Genomic DNA, 23827 nt, shown 5'->3' with positions numbered 1-23827 from the left:
CCCCCCCTAGCGCTGGGGAGCCCACGGCATGGCCACTCCCAGCAGGGGTGCCGATGTGGGAGGCTGGTGGGAGTGGGCTGGGCAGTGCGGGTCTCTGGCTTTCTCCCCACCCGCTCCTGAGAGGGCGCTTGTCCCCTGCCCCAGATGATCTTCAAGCTCCAGGCCCTGGACCTCGCCCACTGGCTCATGGTCCTCAAGATCTCACTGCCGGTCATTGGGCTCGACGAAATCCTCAAGTTCATTGCTCGGAACTACCTAGAGGGTAAGGAGTGCCCTCTCTGTCCCCAAGCCCTGGCTCCACCACAGCCCCTTCCCTCTGACGCTGCCCCTGCCCCGCCCTGCCCCCTACTTCGCAGGTGGTAAGTTCCTCAGCCCTGGCAGGACCCGTGTCCGCCCGTTCCCCCTGCACCTGCAGGGGCCATGTCTCCAGGGCAGCCCCACTGCCTCCTCAGCCCCCACAGCCCCCACACTGCCTCCCCGCCTTGATAACGGTGCCTCTTGTCCTCTCTGGCCATAGGATAACTGTTCCCCCTCCTCCATCTCTTTGAGCCCGTGTCACAGGTATCACCCCCTTCTTGCCCTCACCCCAGCTGCTGTGCCCCTGCCACCCGCGCCCCCTCAGCCCCTTGCGCATCGCATCCAAGGTCACTTGCGCTCGCAGCTCCACCTGGAGCCATTGCCGCTGCTGCTGCCGCGCTTCCAGTCGGGGTGGGCCGCTGGCCTCCCACTGGGCGTCAGTTCGGCTCCCAGGCCCTGGGCAGTGCCAGCCTCTGGACCCGTCTGCTGCGCTGCGTTGCGCTGGCTGTGTGCTGGGCTGTCTCTGCTGTGGGGCTGCAGTGGGGGGGCGGGGTGTCTGGGGACGCAGGTGAGTAGAGGAGGAACTGGCGGGGTGGTAAGCTTCTGAGCCTCCAGGTAAGTATGTGCCTGGGAGATGCACCTGGGAGGGACCTCGCTGCCCTCCCACCGCCTGCCTCATCTCTTCTCTTTCCCCTTCCAGATCCAGAAGATGAAAGAAGGAAGTGAACATCCTTTTGCCCTGTCCTCCCCACCCTGATAGTGACGCATCTTCAGGCACAGCTGTGGCACAGACCCCCGTCCTGTCCCCCACACCCCTGTCATGTGTCTGTTTATAAACATGACCCCTTCCCTTTCCTTCCCCCTCGGCCACCCACCTCCCTCTCAACCTTGTAAATCCCCTTTCCCAACCCCGAGGGGCTTGCAGGGACAAGGCGACCGACTGCGCTGAGCTGCTTATTTATTGAAAATAAATGACAGAAAAGTCTGGCCTTGCTTCTGTGCGCGCTTGGAGGCGTGGGTCGCCGCTGTGGACAAGCGTCTTAGTGTCATGCAGACCAGAAAGCAGCTGCCTGTCCCAGGGCCAGGGCCCACCTCACTGCCTCTGATAGGGACTCCCAGCCCCCATGGCTCGGCTGTGCCCTGGGCAGGGGACAGGCTGGGGGCAGGGGAGGGCTGGAGCCCAGGAGGCAGCACAGCAGCCAGAAAGTCGAAGGCCTGAGCCTGCACCTTTGGTTCCAGGAGGGGCTTGGGCCCCTCACCCAGGTGTAATCCCTGAGAGCAGGAGGCCCAGCCACCCTGGGAGGAGGCGCTGGAGGGTAGGGCAGAGGTGGCCCCATCAGTCCCCTCAACCCCAGGCTCGGGGACGGTGGAGAAGCCACCCAAGACCCCAGAGCCAGGCCTCACGGTTCTGGAGTGGGGAAAGGCGTCTTTCCCAGGGCGGGGGTGGGGACACCCTGATCCCCTCAGGTGTCCTTGATGTCCCTGATGTCCGTGAGTGGCGCCTCATCCATGATGCTGCGCACCTGCTCCAGGGTCTCTGCCTGGCGGATCCGCTCCAGGCGCACCTGCGGGGTCAGACGAGGGGAGCAGAGGGCACTTGGTGGGGAAATGCAGCCTCTACCCCACCTGCTAGCCCCCAAGGGCAGGGCCTGCGACCAGTGGACCCAGTGGCCACCTCTGTGGGGCTGAGGCCACAAATGCCCTGAGCGTCCACCATGCCCTGTACTGAGGGCTTCAGGTGACTGACCAAGGTGCACACGAGAGTTTCAGGGTTTTTTGAGCAATAGCTCAGGACAGGACCATGCCAGCCCCAGGAGGAAGAAAGGACTCCCTTAACCAGGGGACTGTCCTTGCAAGACCCAGGAGAGGTCACCCGGAGTGGAGCCAGCCAGTCTGGCAGGGCTGGGACAGGCCGTACCTGGAGGGCCTGGGACAGTCGCACGAAGTCCCTCTGCACCTGCTCACTGGTCTCCAGCTCTGCCTGCAGCCGCAGCACCTTGGCCCTCTGTTCTGAGAGGTCTGGGAGCTGGGCCTGCGGGGACAGACACCACACTGAGCTCAGCCTGGCTTAGCCTGGGCCAGATGGGAGGGTGTGTGGCCCCAGCACGGGAGTTCCCAACACAGTAGCCCCTTCTACACCGCCCCTGACTCCAACCTCCTCTGTCTGGCTTGGCCAAGCCCAGCCGTTGCCCCAGGGCTTCCTCCCACCTGGCCTGAGGGAGACACAGAGGGCGGGAGGGGCAGGGGAGGGTCCCTCTCCTCCCAGTCCCCCTGCCCTTCCCCTCACCTTGCTCTCTTCCTGCTGCACCCGCTCCATCTCCGTCCTCAGGCTGCACAGGGAGGCTGAGAAGTCAGGGCAGGGCGAGACGTCAGGGCCACGCCTTCTCCCTTTCCCCACCTAGCCCAGCCAGCGTGGGCGATCCCCAAGATCACCTCCAGCACACACTCACCCTCCAGCACCTCTGTGGGAAGGAAAGAGAGAGAGGTCAAGGCCAGCGGTGCACCACCGCCTCTCCCCCACCACCTCTCTCCCCTCCCCGCTGCTGCCAAGGAGCCCCGGTGGCTCCTTGCAGGGCCGACAGGGGCCCTGGGCCCGGGGTTGGGGGCTCGTGCCCCTCCCCTCACCTGTGTCCTCCCGCTGCACCCTCAGCTGCCCCTCCAGGCTGGCCCTGGCTGCCGTCTCCTCCTCCAGAGCCTCCCGCAGCGTCACAATCTCGATCCGCAGGCGCTCTGCCCCGTGTTCCTGGGCCTGCAGCCGGGCCCTCGCCTCCTGCCGCGTGCGGCGCAGCAGCTGCTGCAGCTCCTGGAAGGGAAGGAGTCGTCACCTGCTGGGCCGGGGCAGGAGGGCAGCAGGGCAGGGGCCACCAGCCAGACGGGGATTGTGGGGAGGAACGAGGAAGGAAGGAAGGATGGAAGCAAATGGCTAAAGCAGGGAAGAGCCCAAAATGCCCATCGTTTGGGTGGCGGATAGACGCGCTCCGGTCCAGCGGAGGAAGCTCAGGACATAGGGTCACGCCCCACACCGTGGAGGGCGCTCAGGAAGAGTCCCAACCAGAAAGTTCAGCAGATTACCTACAGCAAGAGCCCCTTGCCGGGTGCGAAGGCTCACACCTGTAATCTCACTACTTTGGGAGGCCGAGGTGGGCGGATTACGTGAGGTCAGGAGTTCGAGACCAGCCTAACCAATAAGATGAAATCCCGTCTCTACTAAAAATACAAAAATTAGGCCGGGCGCGGTGGCTCACGCCTGTAATCCCAGCACTTTGGGAAGCCAAGGCCGGCGGATCACGAGGTCAGGAGTTTGAGACCAGCCTGGCCAATATGGTGAAACTCTATTTCTACTAAAAATACAGAAAATAGCCGGGCGTGGTGGTGTGCGCCTGTAGTCCCAGCTACTCGGGAGGCTGAGGCAGAAGAATCACTTGAACCCAGGAGGCGGAGGCTGCAGTGAGTTGAGATCATGCCACTGCACTCCAGCCTGGGCGACAGAACAAGACTCCATCTCAAACAGAAACAAAAACAAAAACAAACAACAACAACAACAAAAAAGCCAGCTGGTGGCCTGCGCCTGTAATCCCAGCTACTCAGGAGGCTGAGGCAGGAGAATCGCTTGAATCAAGGAGGTGGAGGTTACAGTGAGTCGAGCTGGTGCCACTAGACTCCAGCCTGGGCAACAGAGCGAGACTCTGTCTCTAAAAATAAAATAAAATAAGGCCGGGCACGGTGGCTCAAGCCTGTAATCCCAGCACTTTGGGAGGCCGAGACGGGTGGATCATGAGGTCAGGAGATCGAGACCATCCTGGCTAACACGGTGAAACCCCGTCTCTACTAAAAAATACAAAAAACTAGCGGGGTGAGGTGGCGGGCGCCTGTAGTCCCAGCTGCTCGGGAGGCTGAGGCAGGAGAATGGCGGGAACCCGGGAGGCGGAGCTTGCAGTGAGCTAAGATCCGGCCACTGCACTCCAGCCTGGGCGACAGAGCGAGACTCCATCTCAAAAAAAAAAAATAAATAAATAAATAAAATAAAATAAACCCTTTCGTAAAACTCAAGAACAATGAAACTTAAGCACCACACTGTACATGTAATGAAAACACCAAAGAAGACCGCGAGGGCAAAGCAGAGTCAAGGAATGGGGAGGAGGTGCCCGGAAGCGGACGGATCTCAGGGTGGGGAGGGCACCTCAGGGATCTTTTTTATTGTTTTTTGTCTTTTGCTTTTTCTTTTTTTTGAGACAGGGTCTCACTCTGTGGCTCAGGCTGGAGTGTAGTGACACAATCACAGCTCACTGTAGCCTCAACCTCCTAGGCTCAAGCGTTCTGCCTCAGACACTTGAGTTGCTAGGACAACAGGTGGAGGCCACCACACCCGGCTAATTTTTGTATTTTTTGTAGAGACAGGGTCTCAACTATGTTGCCCAGGCTGATCTTGAACTCCTGGGCTCGAGTGATCCTCCTGTCTCAGGCTCCTAAGTAGCTGGGACTATGGGCACAAGCCACCAAGCCCAGCTAGTATTTTTATTTTAGTTTTTTATAGAGACAGGATCTTGCTTTGTTGCCCAGGTTGGTCTTGAACTCCTGGGCTCAAATGATCCTCCTGCCTCAGCCTCCCAAACTGCTGCGATCATAGGTGTGAGCCACTGTACCCAGCCACCAGGTGATCTGTCTATTTCTAATCAATTTATTAATAAGCCATATTATTATTTTGAGATGGAGCCTTGCTCTGTCGCCTAGGCTGGAGTGCAGTGGTGTGATCTTGGCTCACTGCAACTTCCACCTCCCAGGTTCAAGTGATTCTTCTGCCTTAGTGTCCCGAGTAGCTGGGATTATGGGCATGAGCCACCACGCCCAACTAATTTTTTTTTTTTTTTTAAGACAGAGTTTCGCTTTTGTCGCCCAGGCTGGAGTGCAATGGCGCAATCTCAGCTCACCACAACCTCCGCCTTCTGGGTTCAATCGATTCTCTAGCCCCAGCCTCCCGAGTAGCTGGGATTACAGGTGCCCGCCACCACACCAGGCTAATTTTTGTATTTTTAGTAGAGATGGGGTTTCAACATGTTGGGCAGGCTGGTCTCTAACTCCTGACCTCAGGTGATCCACCCACCTTGGCCTCCCAAAGTGCTGGGATTACAGGCGTGAGCCACCGCACGCGGCTCCGACTAATTTTTTTTGTATTTTTAGTAGAGATGGGGTTTCACCATGTTGGCCAGGCTGGTCTCAAATTCCTGACCTCAAGTGATTCGCCCGCCTCAGCCTCCCAAAGTGCTAGGATTACAGGTGTGAGCCATCATGACTGGCTAATAAGCCATATTATAAAGAAATTAGGTTGACAAAGGCCAGGCATAGATCCATGATGGCAGCTTGCTATGAACCAAAGATTATGACGAATTCAATCTTGTGGCTCACATGTCACTTAAAAATAGCAAACCAACCAAATGACTGCTTTCTTCCTGCCAAGCATTCCGTTAACTCATTTTCTTTTGATGCCAGTGCTGGAAAGGGTGTATGGTTCCATTTCTCAGATGAGGAAACTGAGCCTTAGAGAAGGCAAATGAGTTGGCCAAGCAAATATACAGCACCCTGGCTGGTCCCGACCAATGCTCTGCTCTGCCTGGGGAGGAGGGGCCCTCACGGTGGCTCCAGGCTCTCAGTGCCCACACTCGGCTTACTGGCACAGAGCTGGGCAGTGATTCCTCCTCGCCCTGTTCCTGCTGCAGGCCCTGGGGGGCTGAGGATGGCAGCTGCTCGGCCCGGAGCCCTTGGTTTTCCTCATTCAACCGCTTTACCTCGTGGTGCAGGCACTTGTGGGTGGTGACCAGCTCCGCCTGTGGATGGACAGTTAGTACAAGGTAATGAAGAGGACAGGCGTCTCCAGGCCCTAGGAGGCCAAACCTCCTTGAACCCTCCTCCCAGGCTGACAGCAAGAGAGCCCATGCCCCTTCTGCTCCTGAGCAAGGAAGGATCACTTTTTGCTACCAAGCTCTTCAGACACCCCGTCCCTGCTAACACGCAGGTTACAGGCTGCTACCAGGGCCCAAGCTGGGTATTTTCTTTGGTACACACACACACACACACACACACACACACACACATTTATTTAAATATATATAAATTTAAATTTAAAAAACATATGTTTTTTTGAGACAGAGTCTCCCTCTGTCACCCAGGCTGGAGTGCAACGGCGTGATCTCAGCTCACTGCAACCTCCGCCTCCCAGGTTCAAGCGATTCTCCTGCCTCAGCCTCCCAAGTAGCTGGAATTACAGGCGCCCACCATCATGCCTGGCTAATATTTGTACTTTTAGTCGAGACGGGGTTTCACCATGTTGGTCAGGCTGGTCTCAAACTCTTGACCTCAGATGATCCACCTGCCTCGGCCTCCCAAAGTGCTGGGGTTACAGGTGTGAGCCACTGTGCCTGGCCCATATATATTTCTTAAATCCTAAAGTAGTTGCCAACTCTAAAAATTGAGAGACAAGCCAGGCGTGGTGCTACACACCTATAATCCTGGCTACGGGGGAGGTCAAGGTGGGAGGGTCACTTGAGGCCAGGAGTTTGAGACCAGCCTGGGCAACATAGTGAGACCCCAACTCTACAAAAAAATTTATAAATTAGCTGGGCATGGTGGTATAAGCCTGTAGTCCCAACTGTTCAGGAGGCTAAGGCTGCAGGATTGCTTGAGCCCAGCAAGTTGACGCTTCAGTGAGCTATGATTGAACCACTGTACTCAAGCCTGGGTGCTGAGCAACACACCATCTCTTAAAACAAAATAGCAGACAATACACAAATATTCGTATTTTTGGTTTCTCTTGAAAAATCAGAAAATCTGGCAGCAGTGAACCTGTGTTCTTAGGTGGCCACGGTCAGCAGAGCCCAGAGGCAGGAGCACCTTGCAGGAACCTCCGGTTCCAGGCTGCCTACTGCCCTCCTGCCCTACACCTGGCCCTGTTCAATCACGTATGTCTCCTCCCCAGTCTTGGTCAGCATCTGATTTGCTTTTTTTTTTTTTTTTCTTTGAGACAGAGTTTTGCTCTTTCACCCAGGCTGAAGTGCAATGGTGTGATCTTGGCTCACTACAACCTCTGTCCCCGGGTTCAAGCGATTCTCCTGCCTCAGTCTCCTGAGTAGCTGGGATTGCAGGTGCCCGCCACGATGCCTGGCTAATTTTTGTATTCTTAGTAGAGATGGGGTTTTGCTGTGTTGGCCAGGCTGGAACTCCTGACCTCAGGTGATCCAACTGCCTAGGCCTCGCAAAGTGCTAGGATTACAGGTATGAGTCACCTTGCCCAGCCAGATTTGCTTTTAATCCTCATGACTCTGCAAACTAGGCCCCATTATGTCAGTTTTATAGATGGTGAGACAGAGGCTGGGAGTCTGGGATTAGCTCAAGATCAAACAGCTCTGTGTGGCTGCAAAGGCCCTGTTCTGGCCACGGCACCAGCTGCCCCAAAACCCTCTTACCTACCTGGCACCAGTTCCGGGGTGTGGCCTGAGCAGCTGGAGACAGGACAGGTGCCTTGACTTCCCACGTGCCCCCTTCCACCACATGCAACTGATTCCTGCTGGACTCCTCACCCTCCTTCCCCGGGGCTCGCAGGTACTCACCATCTGCAGCTGTACCCGCTCCTGGGCCTGGCTCACAGTCCCCTGCAGGGTCTGCAGCAGCTGCTCTGAGTTCTGGACCTGGGCCAGGAGCACCTGCATCTGGGTTGGAGGGAGGGTGAAAGTGAGGGCAGGGGGATGTCAGGGGGCGGAAGGCAACCAGAGGCCTGGCTGGGGCTGCAGTGGCGGCAGGGACCCACCTGCTTGGCACAGTCCTCGTTGCTCCGTCTCAGGCCCTCTTGGAGCTCGTCCCGCTCGCGGCTGACGCTCTCCAGGTCCTTCTGCAGCTGTCGGCCCTGCCACAGACCCTGCCTTCAGCCTGCATCTCTTGGGAACTTAGGACCCCCTCACCACACTTCTCGTGGCCCACCTCTGCAGGGAAGTGCCCTCACCCACACAGTCCATCGAGTTACAGGCCCAGTCATCCATTCTCTTCCCTTCACTCCCCACCCATCAGCAGGCCCTGCCGGGTCCATCTCCAAAGTGGATTCCACAGTGCCAGGTGCAGTGGCTCATGCCTGTAATCCCAGCACTTTGGGAGGCTGAGGCGGGCGGATCATTTGAGGTAAGGAGTTTACCGGGCCAACATGGTGAAACTCCATCTCTACTAAAAATACAAAAAGTTAGCTGGGTGTGGTGGTGGGACACCTGTAATCTCAGCTACTTGGAAAGCTAAGGTAGGAGAATCACTTAAACCCAGAAGCAGAAGCTGCAGGGAGCCGAGGTCGCGCCACTGCACTCCAGCCTGGGTGACAGACTGAAACTCCGTCTCAAAAAAAAAAAAACAGGGCCGGGCACGGTGGCTCATATCTATAATCCCATCACTTTGGGAGGCCGAGGTGGGCGGATCACGAGATCAAGACCATCCTGGCTAACACAGTGAAATCCTGTCTCTATTAAAAATACAAAAAAATTAGCCAGGCATGGTGGCGGGCACCTGTAGTCCCAGCTACTCAGGAGGCTGAGGCAGGAGAATGGCGTGAACCCGGGAGGCAGAGCTTGCAGTAAGCCGAGATCGTGCCACTGCACTCCAGCCTGGGCGACAGAGCGAGACTCCATCTAAAAACAAAAAAGTGGATTCCACATCCACCCATTTCTTCCTGTCTCTGTGGCCATCCCCTGGTCCAAGGTATCACCTTCCTGTACACCACAGTCCCAGCCTCTCAGCTTCTCCTGTGGCCCCTACCCCAACACACGCCCAAGTAAGCTTTTTTTTTTTTTTGAGATGGGGTCTCACTCTGTGACCCAGGCTGGAGTGCAGTGGTGCACGATCTCAGCTCACTGCAGCCTCGACCTCCTGGGCTCAAGCAAGCCTCTCACCTCAACCTCCCAGAGTAGCCTGGATCATAGGCATGTGCCACCGCACCCAGCTACTTTTTTGTATTTTTTTGTAGGACAGGGTTTCGTCATGTTGCCTGGGCTGATCTCAAACTCCTGGATTCCAGCGTTCCGCCCACCTCAGCGTCCCAAAGTGCTGAGATTACACACGTGAGCCACTGCACCCGGTCCCAAGTGAACTTTTGAAAGCCTGGAGCTGGGAGGCTTCTCCCTTGCTTAAAATTAACCCTGCAGGTGCTTCCCACATCTCCTAAGATGCACAATGCACAACCGGCCTCCAAGGGCGGACTCATGTGGTCCTGCCTTTCTTTCTGATCTCTTCTCTCCTCCCCGGTGGCCTTCCTGTTCCTCAGACACACTGTGGTCTCTCCATCCTCGGGGCCTTTGAACTCACAGGTCCTTGTGCCCTGGTCTTTTTTTTTTTTTTTTGTGCGACGGAGTTTCACTCTTGTTCTCTTGTTGCCCAGGCTGGAGTGCAATGGCGCGATCTCGGCTGACTGCAACTTCCGCCTCCTGGGTTCAAGTGATTCTCCCGCCTCAGCCTCCCAAGTAGCTGGGATTACAGGCATGCGCCACCACGCCTGTCTCCATGTTGGTCAGGCTGGTCTTGAACTCTCAACCTCAGGTGATCTACCCGCCTCGGCCTCCCAAAGTGCTGGGATTACAAAAGTGAGCCACCATGCCCAGCCTGCCCTTTAAGAGCTCCTCCTCCCACCATCTGGGTCTCAGCTCCAGCCTAAACCCAGGTCAGTCTCCCTCACTGCCCGTCTCTATCCCATAACCCTGTTTAGTTTTTTTTTCTGGGCATCTCCCTGATGACAATGTCTTCCCCATGTATCCATGTGCATTTTTGTTAAAAGCACCTTTACTGAGTTATAAGTTCTTTACCATATAATTTACCCATGTGAAATGTACAATTCATTTTTTTGCATCACATTACTATTATTATTATTATTATATTTTGAGACAGAGTTTCACTCTTGTTGCCCAGGATGGAGTGCAATGGCAGGATCTCGGCTCCCTACAACCTCCGCCTCCCCAGTTCAAGCAATTCTCCTGCCTCAGCCTCACGAGTAGCTGGGATTACGGGCATGCACCACCACACCCAGCTAATTTTTATATTTTTAGTAGAGATGAGGTTTCACCATGTTGTCCAGGCTGGTCTCGAACTCCTGACCTCAGATGATCCACCCACCTCGGCCTCCCAAAGTGCTGGGATTACAGACATGAGCCACCACGCCTGGCCTTTTCTTTTCTTTCTTTCTTTTTTTTTTTTTTTGAGACAGGTTCCCACTCTGTGACCCAGGATGGAGTGCGGTGGCATGATCTTGGTTCACTGCAGCCTCAATCTCCTGGGCTCAAGCGATCCTCCTGCCTCAGCCTCCCAAGTAGCTGGGACTACAGGTGCACACTTGGCATTTTTTTTTTTTTTTAATTTTTGTAAAAAGACAGGGTCTCACTATGTTGCCCAGACTGGCCTTGAACTCCTAGCCACAAACAATCTTCCCACTCAGCTTCCGAGTGGCTGGGATGGCAGGTGTGAGCCACCGCACCTGGCCCCTGTGCATGTTTACATCTGCCTGCCTTCACTAGGAGGGGGGCCTCTCTTCTCCCTGTGGAAGCTCCGGCTCTAGCTCTGGGTCTGAACACAGGTGGTGCAGGGGAAGCATCCAGCAGAGAGGGGGATGGCGCACCCCGCCACCCTGCCCACAACACTCACCTCCATCTGCAGCTGCTCCCACTGGGTGTCTGGGACAAGCTGGTAGCCAGGAGGGGGCAGGTAGATGCCCTCGGGAACCAGGGTGCCCGTAGACACCAGCGAGGCCGTCTCTTCCTGTTCAGGGCTCAGGCCCTGGCGGCTGCGGGGCAGGGAGGAGCTGCTGCCGACCCCACCGCCAAGAGAGAAGGAGGAGATGGAGGCGCTGTCATCGCAGTTGTGAGCGAAGGCCTCAGCTGCCGGACCCCCATCTCCGCTCAGCTCCTCCAGAGGCTCCAGCGGGGGCGATGGGTCCCGGGACAGGGGCAGCAACTCCGTGGAGTCGTGCAGGGAAGGGGCATGCCGGGGACGTCTCTAGGGAAGGGGGCAGGGAAGAGGCTGGGGGGCCAGGGTCCTCTGGCACCCCTCCTTCCCCAGCGCCCCCTGGCCGCGCCCTCACCTGGATCTCCTGTATCAGCTCCTCGGCCCTCAGCAGCTTCGCCTTCAGCTCCTCGATCTCCTTCTCCATGGGCAGAACAATCTCCCGCAGCTTCTCCGAGTCCTCGTGGGCCTGGAGGGAGTGGCGTTTGGCAGCAGTAGTTCCCCCCTTCCTGAGTGCTGAAGCCCCAGGTCTGTTCAGAGCTTCCTCTGCAAGCACATCAGCTCTCCTAATCCTCCCTAGAAGGTGCTGTCTACCCTCATTCCACAGATAAGAACACAGAGGCTCTAGAAGCTTCCACGACTTGCCCCAGGGCATAAGGGCAAGGATGAAGGTCATGACTTCTTCCTGTGGCCCTGTCACTCACCATATCTTCCTTCCCCAATATCCATTTTTTCCTTTTGTCATAGAACTTTACCTTTTTTTTTTTTTTTTTGAGATGGAGTCTTGCTCTATCACCCAGGCTGGGCTGCAGTGGCACGATCTCGGCTCCCTGCTACCTCCACATCCTGGGTTCAAGCCATTCTCCTGCCTCAGCCTCCCCAGTAGCTGGGATTACAGGCACGCATCACCATGCCCAGCTAATTTTTGTATTTTTAGTAGAGACGTGGTTTCACCATGTTGGCCAGGCTGGTATCGAACTCCTGACCTCGTGATCTGCCAGCCTCGGCCTCCCAAAGTGCTGGGATTACAGGCTTGAGCCACCGCATCCGGCTTTTTAAAAAAATTTTTTTAGGCCGGGCGCGGTGGCTCAAGCCTGTAATCCCAGCACTTTGGGAGGCCGAGACGGGCGGATCACGAGGTCAGGAGATCGAGACCATCCTGGCTAACACGGCGAAACCCTGTCTCTACTAAAAATACAAAAAAAAAAAAACTAGCCGGGCGAGGTGGCGGGCGCCTGTAGTCCCAGCTACTCCGGAGGCTGAGGCAGGAGAATGGCGTAAACCCGGGAGGCGGAGCTTGCAGTGAGCTGAGATCCGGCCACTGCACTCCAGCCCGGGCTACAGAGCAAGACTCCGTCTCAAAAAAAAAAAAAAAAAAAAAATTTTTTTAAAGAGATGAGCTCTCTTTCCGTTCCCCAGGCTGGAGTGCAGTGGTGCAATCGCGTCCCACTGTAGCCCTCCATCTCCAGGACTCAAGCCATCCTCCTGCCTCAGCCTCCTGAGTAGCTGGGACCACAGGCATGTGCACCAATGGGCTAATTTTTATATTTTTTGTGGAGACAGGATATTGCTATGTTGTCCAGACTGGTTTTGAATTCCTGGACTCAAGTGATCCTCGCACCTCAGCCTCCCAAGGTTGGGCATTACCAGTGTAATTCCCAGCATCTGGGTTGGGATTACACCAATGCCCAGCGCACCTCACATTGTTAGTTGGGCATGTAGTCTAAATCCTAGAATACCATCCACATTTACCTGCTTCCTTGCAACTAAACAAATCATCTGGCTAAGTTCCAGCTACTGAGATAGAAACAGATGAGCCAAGGGGACCTTCCAGGACAACTCTTTATTTTATATGTATTATTATTACATTTTTTTTTAGATGGAGTCTCACTTTGTTGCCCAGGCTAAAGAGGACTGGCATGATCTTGGCTCAATGCAACCTCTGCCTTCCAGGTTCAAGCAATTCTCTTGCCTCAGCCTCATGAGTAGCTGGGATTACAGGCACCCCGCCACTACGCTCGGCTAATTTTTGTATTTTTAGTAGAGATGGGGTTTCACCATTTTGGCCAGGCTGGTCTCAAACTCCTGAGACCACCCACCTCGGCCTCCCAAAGTGCTGGGATTACAGGTGTGAGCCACCGTGCCTGGCCCAGGACAACTTTTATTTATTTTGATAAGAAGTTTCATTCTTAGGCCGAGGCGGGTGGATCACAAGGTCAGGAGATCGAGACCACGGTGAAACCCCATCTCTACTAAAAATACAAAAAATTAGCCAGGCGCTGTGGTGGGCGCCTGTAGTCCCAGCTACTCAGGAGGCTGAGGCAGGAGAATGGCGTGAACCTGGGAGGCAGAGCCTGCAGTGAGCCGAGATCACGCCACTGCACTCCAGCCTGGGGGACAGAGCAAGACTCCGTCTCAAAAAAAAAAAAAAAAAGGAGTTTCACTCTTGTTGCCTAAGCTGGAGTGCAATGGCACTATCTCCTCTCACTGCTACCTCTGCCTCCCAGGTTCAAGCAATTCTCCTGCCTCAGCCTCCCAAGTAGCTAGAATTACAGGTGCATGCCACCACGCCCAGCTGATATTTTTGTATTTTTAGTAGAAGGGGGTTTAACCATGTTGGCCAGGCTGGTCTCGAACTCCTGAGACCACCCACCTCAACCTCAAATGATCTGCTCGCCTCAGCCTCCCAAAGTGCTAGGATTACAGGTGTGAGCCACCGTGCCTGGCCTAGGACAACTCTTTAAAGGAAGAGGGTGTGCCTTTCTTTATTCCTCCTTCTCCTCCTTTTTGCTGGCTGGAATGTGGACATGATGGCTGGCACTCAAGCAGTCATCTTGGACCATGAGGCAATATATTACCTATGGCAAAACAGCAATATAGATGGAGCCTGCTTGACAACTTGTCGAGCTGCCTTACCAGTCCTGAAATGTCTACCTCTGGACTTGAAGGAAAAAACAAATTTCTGAGCCAGGTGCAATGGCTCACGCCTGTAATCCCAGCACTTTGGGAGGCCAAGGCGGATGGATCACCGTCAGGAGTTTGAAACCAGCCTGGCCAACATGGCAAAACCCTGTGTGTACTAAAAATACAAAATTAGCCAGGCGTGGCAGTGGGCATCTGTAATCCCAGCTACTCAGGGAGACTGAGGCACGAGAATAGCTTGAACACGGGAGGTGGAGGTTGCAGTGAGCCGAGATCGCACCACAGAACTCCAGCCTGGGTGACAGAGTGAGACTCCGTCTCTGAAAAAAAAAAAAATTTCTGGCCAAGTGCAGTGGCTCACGCCTGTAATCCCAGCACTTTGGGAGGCCAAGGTGGGCGGATCACAAGGTCAGGAGTTTGACACCAGCCTGGCCAACATGGTGAAACCCCGTCTCTACTAAAAATACAAAAATTAGCTGGGTGTGGTGGTGCACGCCTGTAATCCCAGCTACTTGGGAGGCTGAGGCAGGAGAACTGCTTGAACCGGGACCTGGAATGCGGAGGTTTCAATGAGCTGAGATGGTGCCACTGCACTACAGCCTGGCGGCAGAGCAAGACTCTGTCTCAAAAAAAAAAAAAAAAAAATGTCGCATTTAAGCCACTGTTAATTTGGGTTTTCAATCACATGCAGGCAAATTTCATCCTAATCAATTTGTTCTCCCACACTCCCAACACCACCATAGAGCTGACCATATTTTCCCATCTCTTTTCAAGCTTAGGATCCTGCTGACGTTGAGCAGCCAACAGCCTCTACACATCTCCACTTGTATGTCCCACAGGCTCCTCTAACCATAGACATCCAAAACAAACCACTCAGGGATGCTGTTCTTCCGGCCACAAGCACTCAGTCAGCGAGAATGGCCCTGCTGGCCACAAGCTGTTCAAGGCAGAAATCTGCCAGTCATCCCTGTCCCCGTCACTCCCCACTTCTAGTTCATGCCCTTTCCACTTCTTGAATCACTTGAAATCTTCTCAAGCAAGCTCAGTTTAATCCTCCAAATCTCTTTTTCTTTTTTGAGATGGAATCTTGCTCTGCTGCCCAGGCTGGAGTGCAGTGGTGCGATCTCGGCTCACTGCAACCTCTGCCTACTGGGTTCAAGAGATTCTCCTGCCTCAGTCTCCCGAGTAGCTGGGATTACAGGCGCCCGACACCATGCCTGGCTAATTGTTGTACTTTTTTAGTAGAAACAGGGTTTCCCCATGTTGGCCAGGCTGGTCTCAAACTCCTGACCACAAGTGATCTGCCCACCTCAACCTCCCAAAGGGCTAGGATTACAGGCGTGGGCCACCACGCCCAGCCCTGATGCTCCCTTCACTGTGTTGGGCGGCTTTCATTGAGCGGGGCCCTGTCCTTTACCAACCTGCTGAGGTGCTCCCTGAGGAACACTCCGGATGCACGGGGCAGCCCGGATGCTGGAAAGATGTGGCTTGAAGGTCTTTGTTTCATGGGCTCCTGTCTTCATCTTTGTCTTTCTAACTAGGTAATTGACACCATCCCTGAGCCTCAGTTTCCTTATGCATGAAATAAGAATATTAATTGAAGTATCTATCTCACAGGTCTGCTGTAGGATCAAATGAAGTAACAATGCAAATTTGCTTTGAAAGATGAAGCATGTGATAATAAATATGTGCTTCCTATAATTGTTAATAACAGCAATAATAAAGGAGGTGACATATCATAGAGATTAAGAACACTTTCGAACCAGCCTGGGCGCGGTGGTTCACGCCTGCAATCCCAGCACTTTGGGAGGCAGAGGCGGGTCGATGACTGGAGGTCAGGAGTTCGAGACCAGCCTGGCCAACACGGCGAAACCCCGCCCTTACTAAAAATACAAAAAAATTAGCCGGGCATGGTGGCAGGTGCCTGTAATTCTAGCTATTCAGGAGGCTGAGGCAGGAGAATCAGTTGAACCCAGGAGGCAGAGGTGGCAGTGAGTCGAGATCACGTGACTATACTCCAGCCTGGGTGACAGAGCAAGACTCTCTCAATAATAAATAAATCAGTAAATAAAACCAGCCTGCCTAGACTTTTTTTTTTAAGAGACAGGGTCTTACTCTGTCACCCAAGCTGGAGTGCAGTGATGTGATCATAGCTCACTGCAGGCTTGATTTCTGGCTCAAGTGATCCTCCCATGTCAGCCTCTTGAGTAGCTGGGACTACACGTGTGCACCACCATGCCCAGCTAATTTAACAAAAAAATTTTTTACAGATGGGATCTTGCTATGGTGCCCAGGCTGGAGTGCAGTAGTAAGATCATAGCTCACTGCGGCTTCAAGCTCCTGGCCTCAAGTGATCCTCCTGCCTTGCCTTTCCAAAGTGCTGGGATTATAAGCATGAGTCAGGCTTCTGCTTAGATTTTAAAATCTCAACTCTATTCCCTTTTATGTGCATAAACAGGAGAAGTACTGAATTTCCCTGAGCCTTACTGTACTCATCTGATAAATGGATCTAATAGACCTCCCTTACAGGGAATGGACTGGGGAGGCTAACTCTGTCAAGCACTAAGCACAGTGCCTAAAGCATCAGAGGTATCTTTTTTTTTTTTTAAGACGAAGTCTCGCTCTGTTGCCCAGGTTGGAGTACAGTGGCACAATCTTAGCTCACAGCAGCCTCTGCCTCCTGGGTTCAAGTGATCCTCCTGCCTCAACCTCCTGAGTAGCTGGGATTATAGGTGTGCGCTACAGGCTGATTTTTGTATTTTGAGTAGAGACAGGGCTTCACCATGTTGACCAGGCTGGTCTCGAACTCCTGACCTCAAGTGATCCACCTGCCTTGGCCTCCCTAAGTGTTGGGATTACAGGTGTGAGTCACTGCACCAAGCCAGGAGGTAGCAATATATCACCAAGCGCTAATGTCCGCCAGGAACAGTCAATATTTAATAACAGTAAGAAATTTTTTTGTTACCCTTAAGTGTAAGTTTCCTTTCCTCTACATAACTTAATTTTGGAGCTAAGCGAACTTGGTCACCCACTAATAAGGGGCAAGCCAGGACCCTATGGAGCACAGAGCCAAGCTCTCAACAACACCTGGTAACTTGGTGCTATTCCTAGAATCACTGCTGGGTGCCCTGCACCCCATGACCGGGCAATGGGACATCCACAGTCCTTAACATCCTTCCAAATCCCAGGGCAGTGGGGAAACCATCCCAACCCCAACCTTTTCCATCTGCTTCTCCAGGGAGTCCAGGGGGTGGGCCCGGGACAGCAGCTGCTTCAGGCGGCCCAGTTCCCGCTCCTTCTCCTCACAGTGCTGCTGCTGCTGCTGTCGCTCCTGCTTCAGGGCGGTGATCTGGGCTTCATAGCTACTGATGGAGTCTGGTGGGGGAGAGGGAGAGTCAATGAGCTGGTCCTGCCTGTGGGCGAGCAGGGGACCTTGATGCACTGACTCTTTCTGTGAGACAATCTACCATAGCGGTTGCCATGGCAGGCTTTGCAGAAATTGACCTTGGCAATCACTCAGCCTCTCTGTGCATCAGTGTCCTTAGGTGCAAAATGGGGAAACTACTGATCATCCTTCTGGTGGCTACAGATTAAATGAGATGACATATCTAAGATAGTATATAAAAAAATAAAAAATAAAAATAGATGAGATGACACAGGCAAGGTGTCCAGCCCTTTCTCAGGCACACAGAAGATGTGACACTGTTCCTATTAATATATACCAGGAACAGTCAATATTTAAGAACAGTAAGAATTTTTTTTTATTATTATCATTATTATTTTGAGACAGAGTCTCACTGTCACCCAGGCTGGAGTGCAGTGGTTCAATCCTGGCTCGCTGCAACCTCCGTCTCCCGGGTTCAAGCGATTCTTTTGCCTCAGCCTCCCATGTAGCTGGGATTACAGGTGCCCACCACCACGCCCAGCTAATTTTTCTATTTTAGTAGAGGTGGGGTTTTGCCATGTTGGCCAAGCTGCTCTTGAACTCCTGACCTCAAGCGGTCCACCTGTCTTGGCCTCCCAAACTGCTGGGATTATAGGTGTGAGCCACTGCTCCCAGCCTCATTTTTTTTAATTTTTGAGAAAGGATCTCACTCTGTCACCCAGGCTGAAGTGTAGCGTCGCAATCATGACTCACTGCAACCTCAGCCTCCTGGGCTCAAGCAATCCTCCCACCTCAGTGTCCCGAGTGGCTGGGACTACAGGCACATCCTAGCACGCTTGGCTAAGTTTTGCATTTTTTGTAGAGACGGGGTCTCACCATGTTGCCCAGGCTGGTCTGGAACTCCTGAGCTCAAGCAATCCTCCCGTCTCAGCCTCCCAAAGTGCTGGGATTACAGGCATGAGCCACCACACCCGGCCCTTAATCATAGTCATAAATATTTACGCTGGATCAGACTGAGCTGGGCTCTGGAAATACAGAAATCAATCAAACACAAAGCCTGCCACCGGGAGCTCACAGTCCAATGAAGAGGGCGGCTGTGGCAATAGTTAGGATGCAGTATGGGAAGAGGTAAAGGAGAGGACCCTTCCTGGGCTTGGAGATGGCAGAGGAAGGAGCCCTCACTCTGCCTGCCTGCCCAGGCAGGAGAGGACAGTGGTAGACAGTGAAGGAGGGAAAGGATGCATGAGTTAACAGGACCAGTGTGAGCAGCGGAAGAGCTTCTTGGCTGGCATGGCTGCGGCATGGTGAGGTATGCTGGAGGTGTTGGAACAGCAAAGGCACCCAAGGAGACACTGGAAAGGAGGCAGTAGGAAGCTCCCAGGGCCTTGCATGTGACGCCAAGAGGTTTGGAACTTATCCTACAGGTCAGCAGGAGATGGAGGTGATGTTGGATAGATTATATACTTTTTTGTTGTTGTTAGGGAGTCAGGGCCTGGCGCCGTGGCTCACACCTGTAATCCCGGCACTTTGGGAGGCCAAGGTGGGCAGATCACCTGAGGTCAGGAGTTCGAGACCAGCCTGGCCAACATGGTGAAACCCTGTCTCTACTAACACAAAATTTAACCAGGTGTGGTGGTGGGCACCTGTAATCCCAGCTACTTGGGAGGCTGAGGCAGGAGAACTGTTTGAACCCAGGAGGCGGAGGTTGCAGTGAGCCGAGATTGTGCCACTGCACTTCAGCCTGGGTGACAGAGCAGGACTCTGTCTCAAAAAAAGAAAACAAAAAAAAAAGAGAGTCAGGGTATCCCTCTGTCACCTAGGCTAGAGTGCAGTGGCGAAATCATAGTTCACTGCAGCCTTAAACTCTTGGGCTCAAGTGAACCTCCCACCTCACCCTCCCAAGTAGCAGGGACCACAGGCACTTGCCACCATACCCAGCTAAGGGTCTCATTTTGGTGCCCAGGCTGGTTTCAAACTCCTGACCTCAACTGATCCTCTTACCTGAGTAACATGGACTTGTTTTATTTTTGGTAGAACCTGGTCATTTTTTGTTTGTATAGGGATTGACCTATTACTGTGCACTAACAGTAGAAGTAAAGGTTCAGCTGGGCCGGGTGTGGTGGCTCACACCTGTAATCCCAGCACCTTGGGAGGCCAAGGCAGGTGGATCACAAGGTCAGGAGATCGAGACCATCCTGGCTAACACAGTGAAACCCCATCTCTACTGAAAATACAAAAAATGGGGCCGGGCGTGGTGGCCCACGCCTGTAATCCCAGCACTTTGGGAGGCCAAGGCAGGTGGATCACGAGGTCAGGAGATTGAGACCATCCTGGCTAACACGGTAAAACCCCGTCTCTGCTAAAAATAAAATTAAAATAAAATTAGCCGGATGTGGTGGCAGGCACCTGTAGTCCCAGCTAGCTGGGAGGCTGAGGCAGGAGAATGGCGTGAACCTGGGAGGCGGAGCTTGCAGTGAGCCGAGGTCGTGCCACTGCACTCCAGCCTGCGTGACAGAGTGAGACTCCATCTCAAAAAAACAAACAAAAAAACAAAAAACAAAAAAACAAAAAAACAAACAAAACAAAAAAATACCCAAAAAATTAGCCGGGCGTGGTGGCACACACCTGTAGTCCCAGCTACTTGGGAGGCCGAGGCAGGAGAATCCCTTGAACCCAGGAGGCGGAAGTTGCAGTGAGCTGAGATCGCACCACTGCACTCCAGCCTGGGTAACAGAGTGAGACTCCATCTTAAAAAAAAAAAAAAAAAAAAAAAAAGGTTCAGCTGTTAGGCTGCTTGGCTGTTTTCCAGCTGTATGACTTTGGGCAAGTTATTTAACCTCTCCCGGCCTCAGAGCTTCCTCTGTAAAATGGAGATGGATAATAGTTCCTGCCTCACAGAGTTTGTTATGAAGATTAGTTACTCATAAAGCATTTAGCTCAGTGCCTGGCACACAGTGAGTGCTCAAAACATGCTACCTGGCCAGGCGTGGTGGCTCACACCTGTAATCCCAGCACTTTGGGAGGCCAAGGCCGGCAGATCATTTGAGCTCAGGAGTTCAAGGCCAGTCTGGGTAACATAGTGAGACCCTGTTTCCACAAAAAGTACAAAAAATTAGCCAGGCATGGTGGCATGCACCTGTAGTCCTGGCTACTTGGGAAGCTGAGGTAGGAGGATCTACTTGAGCCCAGGAGGTGGAGGTTGCAGTGAGCTGAGATCACACCAGCGTGGTGTGACACACTCCAGCCTGGGCGACAGAGTGAAACTCTTATTGACTCAAGAAAAAAAAAAAAAAGCTAGCTATTGTTATTATTTAGGACACACCTGGTTTTTCCCATATAGTAGAGATAACAAGTTTCCCTTAATAAATGTATATAAAATTTTAAAATGTGGATCTATTTAAAGAACAAATACTAAGTAAATAGCAGAGTAAGTTGTACAAGGATGTATCTACATTGCACAGGCACGTGGATCCTGAAATGTGGGAAATACAGCCCCAGAGAAGTCTCCAGGAGCAGCTGTTAGAAAGGGAAATCGCATGGTGGGAAGGGAATTTTAGGAAGTTTACTCTGGAAGCCAATGTCAAGGCCAGACTATAGAGGGAGATCCGTGAGAAGGTTGGGACAAAGGTCCAGGAGAGAGTTGACAAGAGCCCCACCACAGCAGGGGCAGAGCAGCGGGGCAGCTCTGACATCTGTTTCAGAGGCTCTGGCTTCTGCTAGAGGAAGGAGAGTAGAAAACAGGATGAGCAGCTGGGGCTTCTGGAGCCAGAGGAGCAAGTACAGAGAACATGGGGTGGAGGCAGGGAAGCTGGTGCATGGCGTGGGGTGGAGGAGGGAGTGTCTGGGGAAGGCTAGAGAGCAGAGCATTAGACTCACAGAGACTGGGCCAGGGCTGATTCTATTTCCCAGAAGTCCAGACTAAAATGAGGTTGGTCTGGGGAACTGAGAAGTTTCTCACCCATCTTCAGGGTTGATCAATCATCAGTGAGGGACAAGAAATGACATGGGCAAGGCAACAGATAGAAGCTGGGAGCTAAACTTAGCTGTAACTGACAGAGCTGCTGCTATCACATGGAGTGCCTCTATGCAAATTTTAAAAGGGCGGCCCTTCCTCCGGCCATAGGCATGCCCTGAGCTAGGCAGCCCTGCTAACTTATCCCACAGCTTATCTGTGCCCCCGCATCCTTTTCTCGTCATGCACTCCCCAGTATGGGGCTGATGGGGAGTCTAGGTGATTCCCCCGTCTCACCTTTCAGGATGGCCTGCAGCGAGGCCACCTCCTCTTGGCACTGCCGCTGCACCGCAGCCACAGCCTCGGCCTTCGTGCTCTCGCTCACCTCTGCCACAGCCTTCATGGTTTCCATTTCTGCCAGGGCGCCTGCCAGCTCAGCCCGAAGCCGGCTGAGCTCACCTGACTCGGCCTCACCATTTGCCCCTTCCTGGGGCTGGGGGTCCTCCAGTGCTGTGGGGGACAGGGATAAGCTTCTCTTCCCATCTCTTAACACCCCAGGCCACCTACCGGCTAAGCAAGTCCTGCAACCTAGTAATGTTGCCTTCACCCGGGACCGCCTTCACCTGGGCCCGCCCCGCTCACCTGGCACCGCCCCTGCCCCGCCCCCTTTCCACTGGCTCTGCCGGGTGCTGCCTACACTCCATCTCTTCGCGGTGGCCAGTTTCACTCAATCCTCTCCTCAGTCCAACCCGGCCCCGCCCTCCCAATGGCCGCGCCCCTTCCTCACCGGGCCCCACCTCGCACCTGTCACTGGCTCTACCCCTTGAATGGCCGGGCCACGCCCCCTTTCGCCGAGAGCCCTAGGCCCCGCCCCCTTTTCCGACGGCGTGGCCCCGCCCCTTCCATCACCCCTCTCCACCCCCCATCCGCAGGTGGCTAGCTCGGCCCCGCCCCCAGTTTCACCGCCCTCTGCGTGCACGGACGCCCCCTCACGTACCAGCCCCCGGCCGCCGCCGCCGCTTGTCGTTGTCCGCGGCCACCGGCGCAGCTGCCGCCATTGCCTCAGAGCAAACGGCGGATTCCCGCACTCCCTGGTGACGGAGCGCACCGCTTCCGGGTCCTCTCGGCTGTTTCCGGATCCGCTCGGCTGTTTCCGGATCGGCCCCGGGCTGGAGGCCCCGGACGGAGGTTGGGGGGCTTGCCGAGCCTCGGCCGGAGATTCCCGAGTCGGCCCCAGGCCCCGGCCCCGCCCCGGCTCTTCTTGGCTGGGTCGAGCGGTTTGGGAGTACTCCTGCGTTTCAAGCCCCGACGAGGATCCTTAAGAGGTCTTCCCAGGTGTCTCTCCGTGACCTCGGAAGCCCTGCTCCAATTATGCCTCCTCCGGGACACCGGCCTGCGGAGCGCTCCCCCTCGCTCCTTCGCTGCCCCTGCCCGGAGCCAGCCTTTGATCGGCTCCGGCCGCCCTTCCGCCCGAGCCTGGCTTGCGTTACAGCGAATTGTGGCGGGGCCCTCCCTGCACCTCCGCCCTCGTGGAGTGTCCCTCGGGGCAGGGCCGGGTCGGCTTCATTTTTCTGAGCGCTTCGGAGTCCCCGCGTAGTTAGTCGGAGTCTGAAACTTGCACGTCCCCACCCCCATTTTGTTATTCAGCCAGTCACCGCTTCCTGCTGGCCCCCCTTTCCCCCTCCCAGCGCCTTCAAATCCCTCCTCTCCTCTCCGCCTGTGTCTAGATGAGGCTCTATCTGTGACCTCCACCCGGACGGTGACAGGCAATTCAGATTTATGTCCAGAGCCTTGGTTCCCCTTCCCCCAAACCTTTTTCTCCCTCTGTAAAGGACACGCCAGGAACCTGAAAGTCCTTGATTCTCGTGTCCTCCTGCAAGTCCCGTAAACTCTACTTCCAATGTGCTGACTATTCCAGAATGTGCCCCTTTTTCTCCATCTCCAGCGCTAGCACTCCGTCCCAGCTCCCATCACCTCTCCTGAACTTCCACAGTGTCGACTCGGCTCTTTAATTAATTAATTCTCCTTAAAACAGCTGGAGTGATTTTTGTAAAACAGACAATGCAGTTTGAAAATGGCCAAAGGTAGAACGCTTTTACACTGTTGGTGGGAATGTAAATTAGTTCAACCATTATGGAAGACAATGTGGTGATTCCTCAAAGACCTAGAACCAGAAATACAATTTGACCCAGAAATCCCATTACTGGGTATATACCTAAATGAATATAAATCATTCTATTACAAAGATAAATGCACGAGTATGTTCATTGCGGCACTATTCAAAATAGCAAAGCCATGGACTCAACCCAAATGCCCATCAATGATGGACTGGATAAAGAAAATGTGGTACATATACACCATGGAATACTATACGGCCATAAAAAGGAACGAGATCATGTCCTTTGCAGGGACATGGATAGAGCTAGAAGCCGTTATCCTCAGCAAATTAATGCAAGAACAGAAAGCTAAACACCACATGTTCTCACAAGTGGGAGCTGAACAATGAGAACACATGGACACAGGGAGGGGACTACATA

The 23827-nt window shown here is 54.0% G+C and overlaps 2 protein-coding genes across 5 annotated transcripts in view; one reads left to right on the top strand and one right to left on the bottom strand.

Annotated features, from left to right (window-relative positions):
* The window catches only part of LOC105482864 (ATPase sarcoplasmic/endoplasmic reticulum Ca2+ transporting 1), a 28524-nt gene extending 27240 nt beyond the window's left edge, over positions 1-1284 (top strand). Inside the window, exons 21-23 of the mRNA XM_011743243.2 lie at positions 145-262; positions 518-561; positions 998-1284. Of these exons, the coding sequence (XP_011741545.2) occupies positions 145-262; positions 518-522 (123 nt within the window). The 3' untranslated portion in view covers positions 523-561; positions 998-1284. The remainder of the gene's footprint in view (positions 1-144; positions 263-517; positions 562-997) is intronic.
* On the bottom strand, positions 1239-22949 carry LOC105482999 (rabaptin, RAB GTPase binding effector protein 2). 4 transcript variants are annotated; one of them, XM_071084304.1, is made up of 13 exons: positions 22288-22949; positions 21588-21800; positions 17171-17328; positions 11390-11500; positions 10954-11304; positions 8096-8191; positions 7899-7997; positions 5964-6119; positions 2923-3100; positions 2748-2759; positions 2585-2640; positions 2216-2329; positions 1239-1862 (listed from the first exon to the last, which is right to left on the bottom strand). In XM_071084304.1, the coding sequence occupies exons 1-13, from the start codon at positions 22346-22348 to the stop codon at positions 1761-1763; spliced, it is 1707 nt and encodes a 568-aa protein (XP_070940405.1). In that variant the 5' UTR covers positions 22349-22949; the 3' UTR covers positions 1239-1760. The 4 variants fall into 4 exon arrangements, with proteins under 4 accessions (XP_070940405.1, XP_070940408.1, XP_070940406.1 ...); XM_071084307.1 differs by lacking the exon at positions 22288-22949 and adding an exon at positions 21933-21953; XM_071084305.1 differs by lacking the exon at positions 2216-2329.
* Between the last annotated feature and the right edge of the window lie 878 nt (positions 22950-23827).

Source organism: Macaca nemestrina, chromosome 18, assembly GCF_043159975.1.
Source record: "Macaca nemestrina isolate mMacNem1 chromosome 18, mMacNem.hap1, whole genome shotgun sequence".
Taxonomy (NCBI): domain Eukaryota; kingdom Metazoa; phylum Chordata; class Mammalia; order Primates; family Cercopithecidae; genus Macaca; species Macaca nemestrina.
This window is presented reverse-complemented; position numbering and strand designations above follow the sequence as displayed.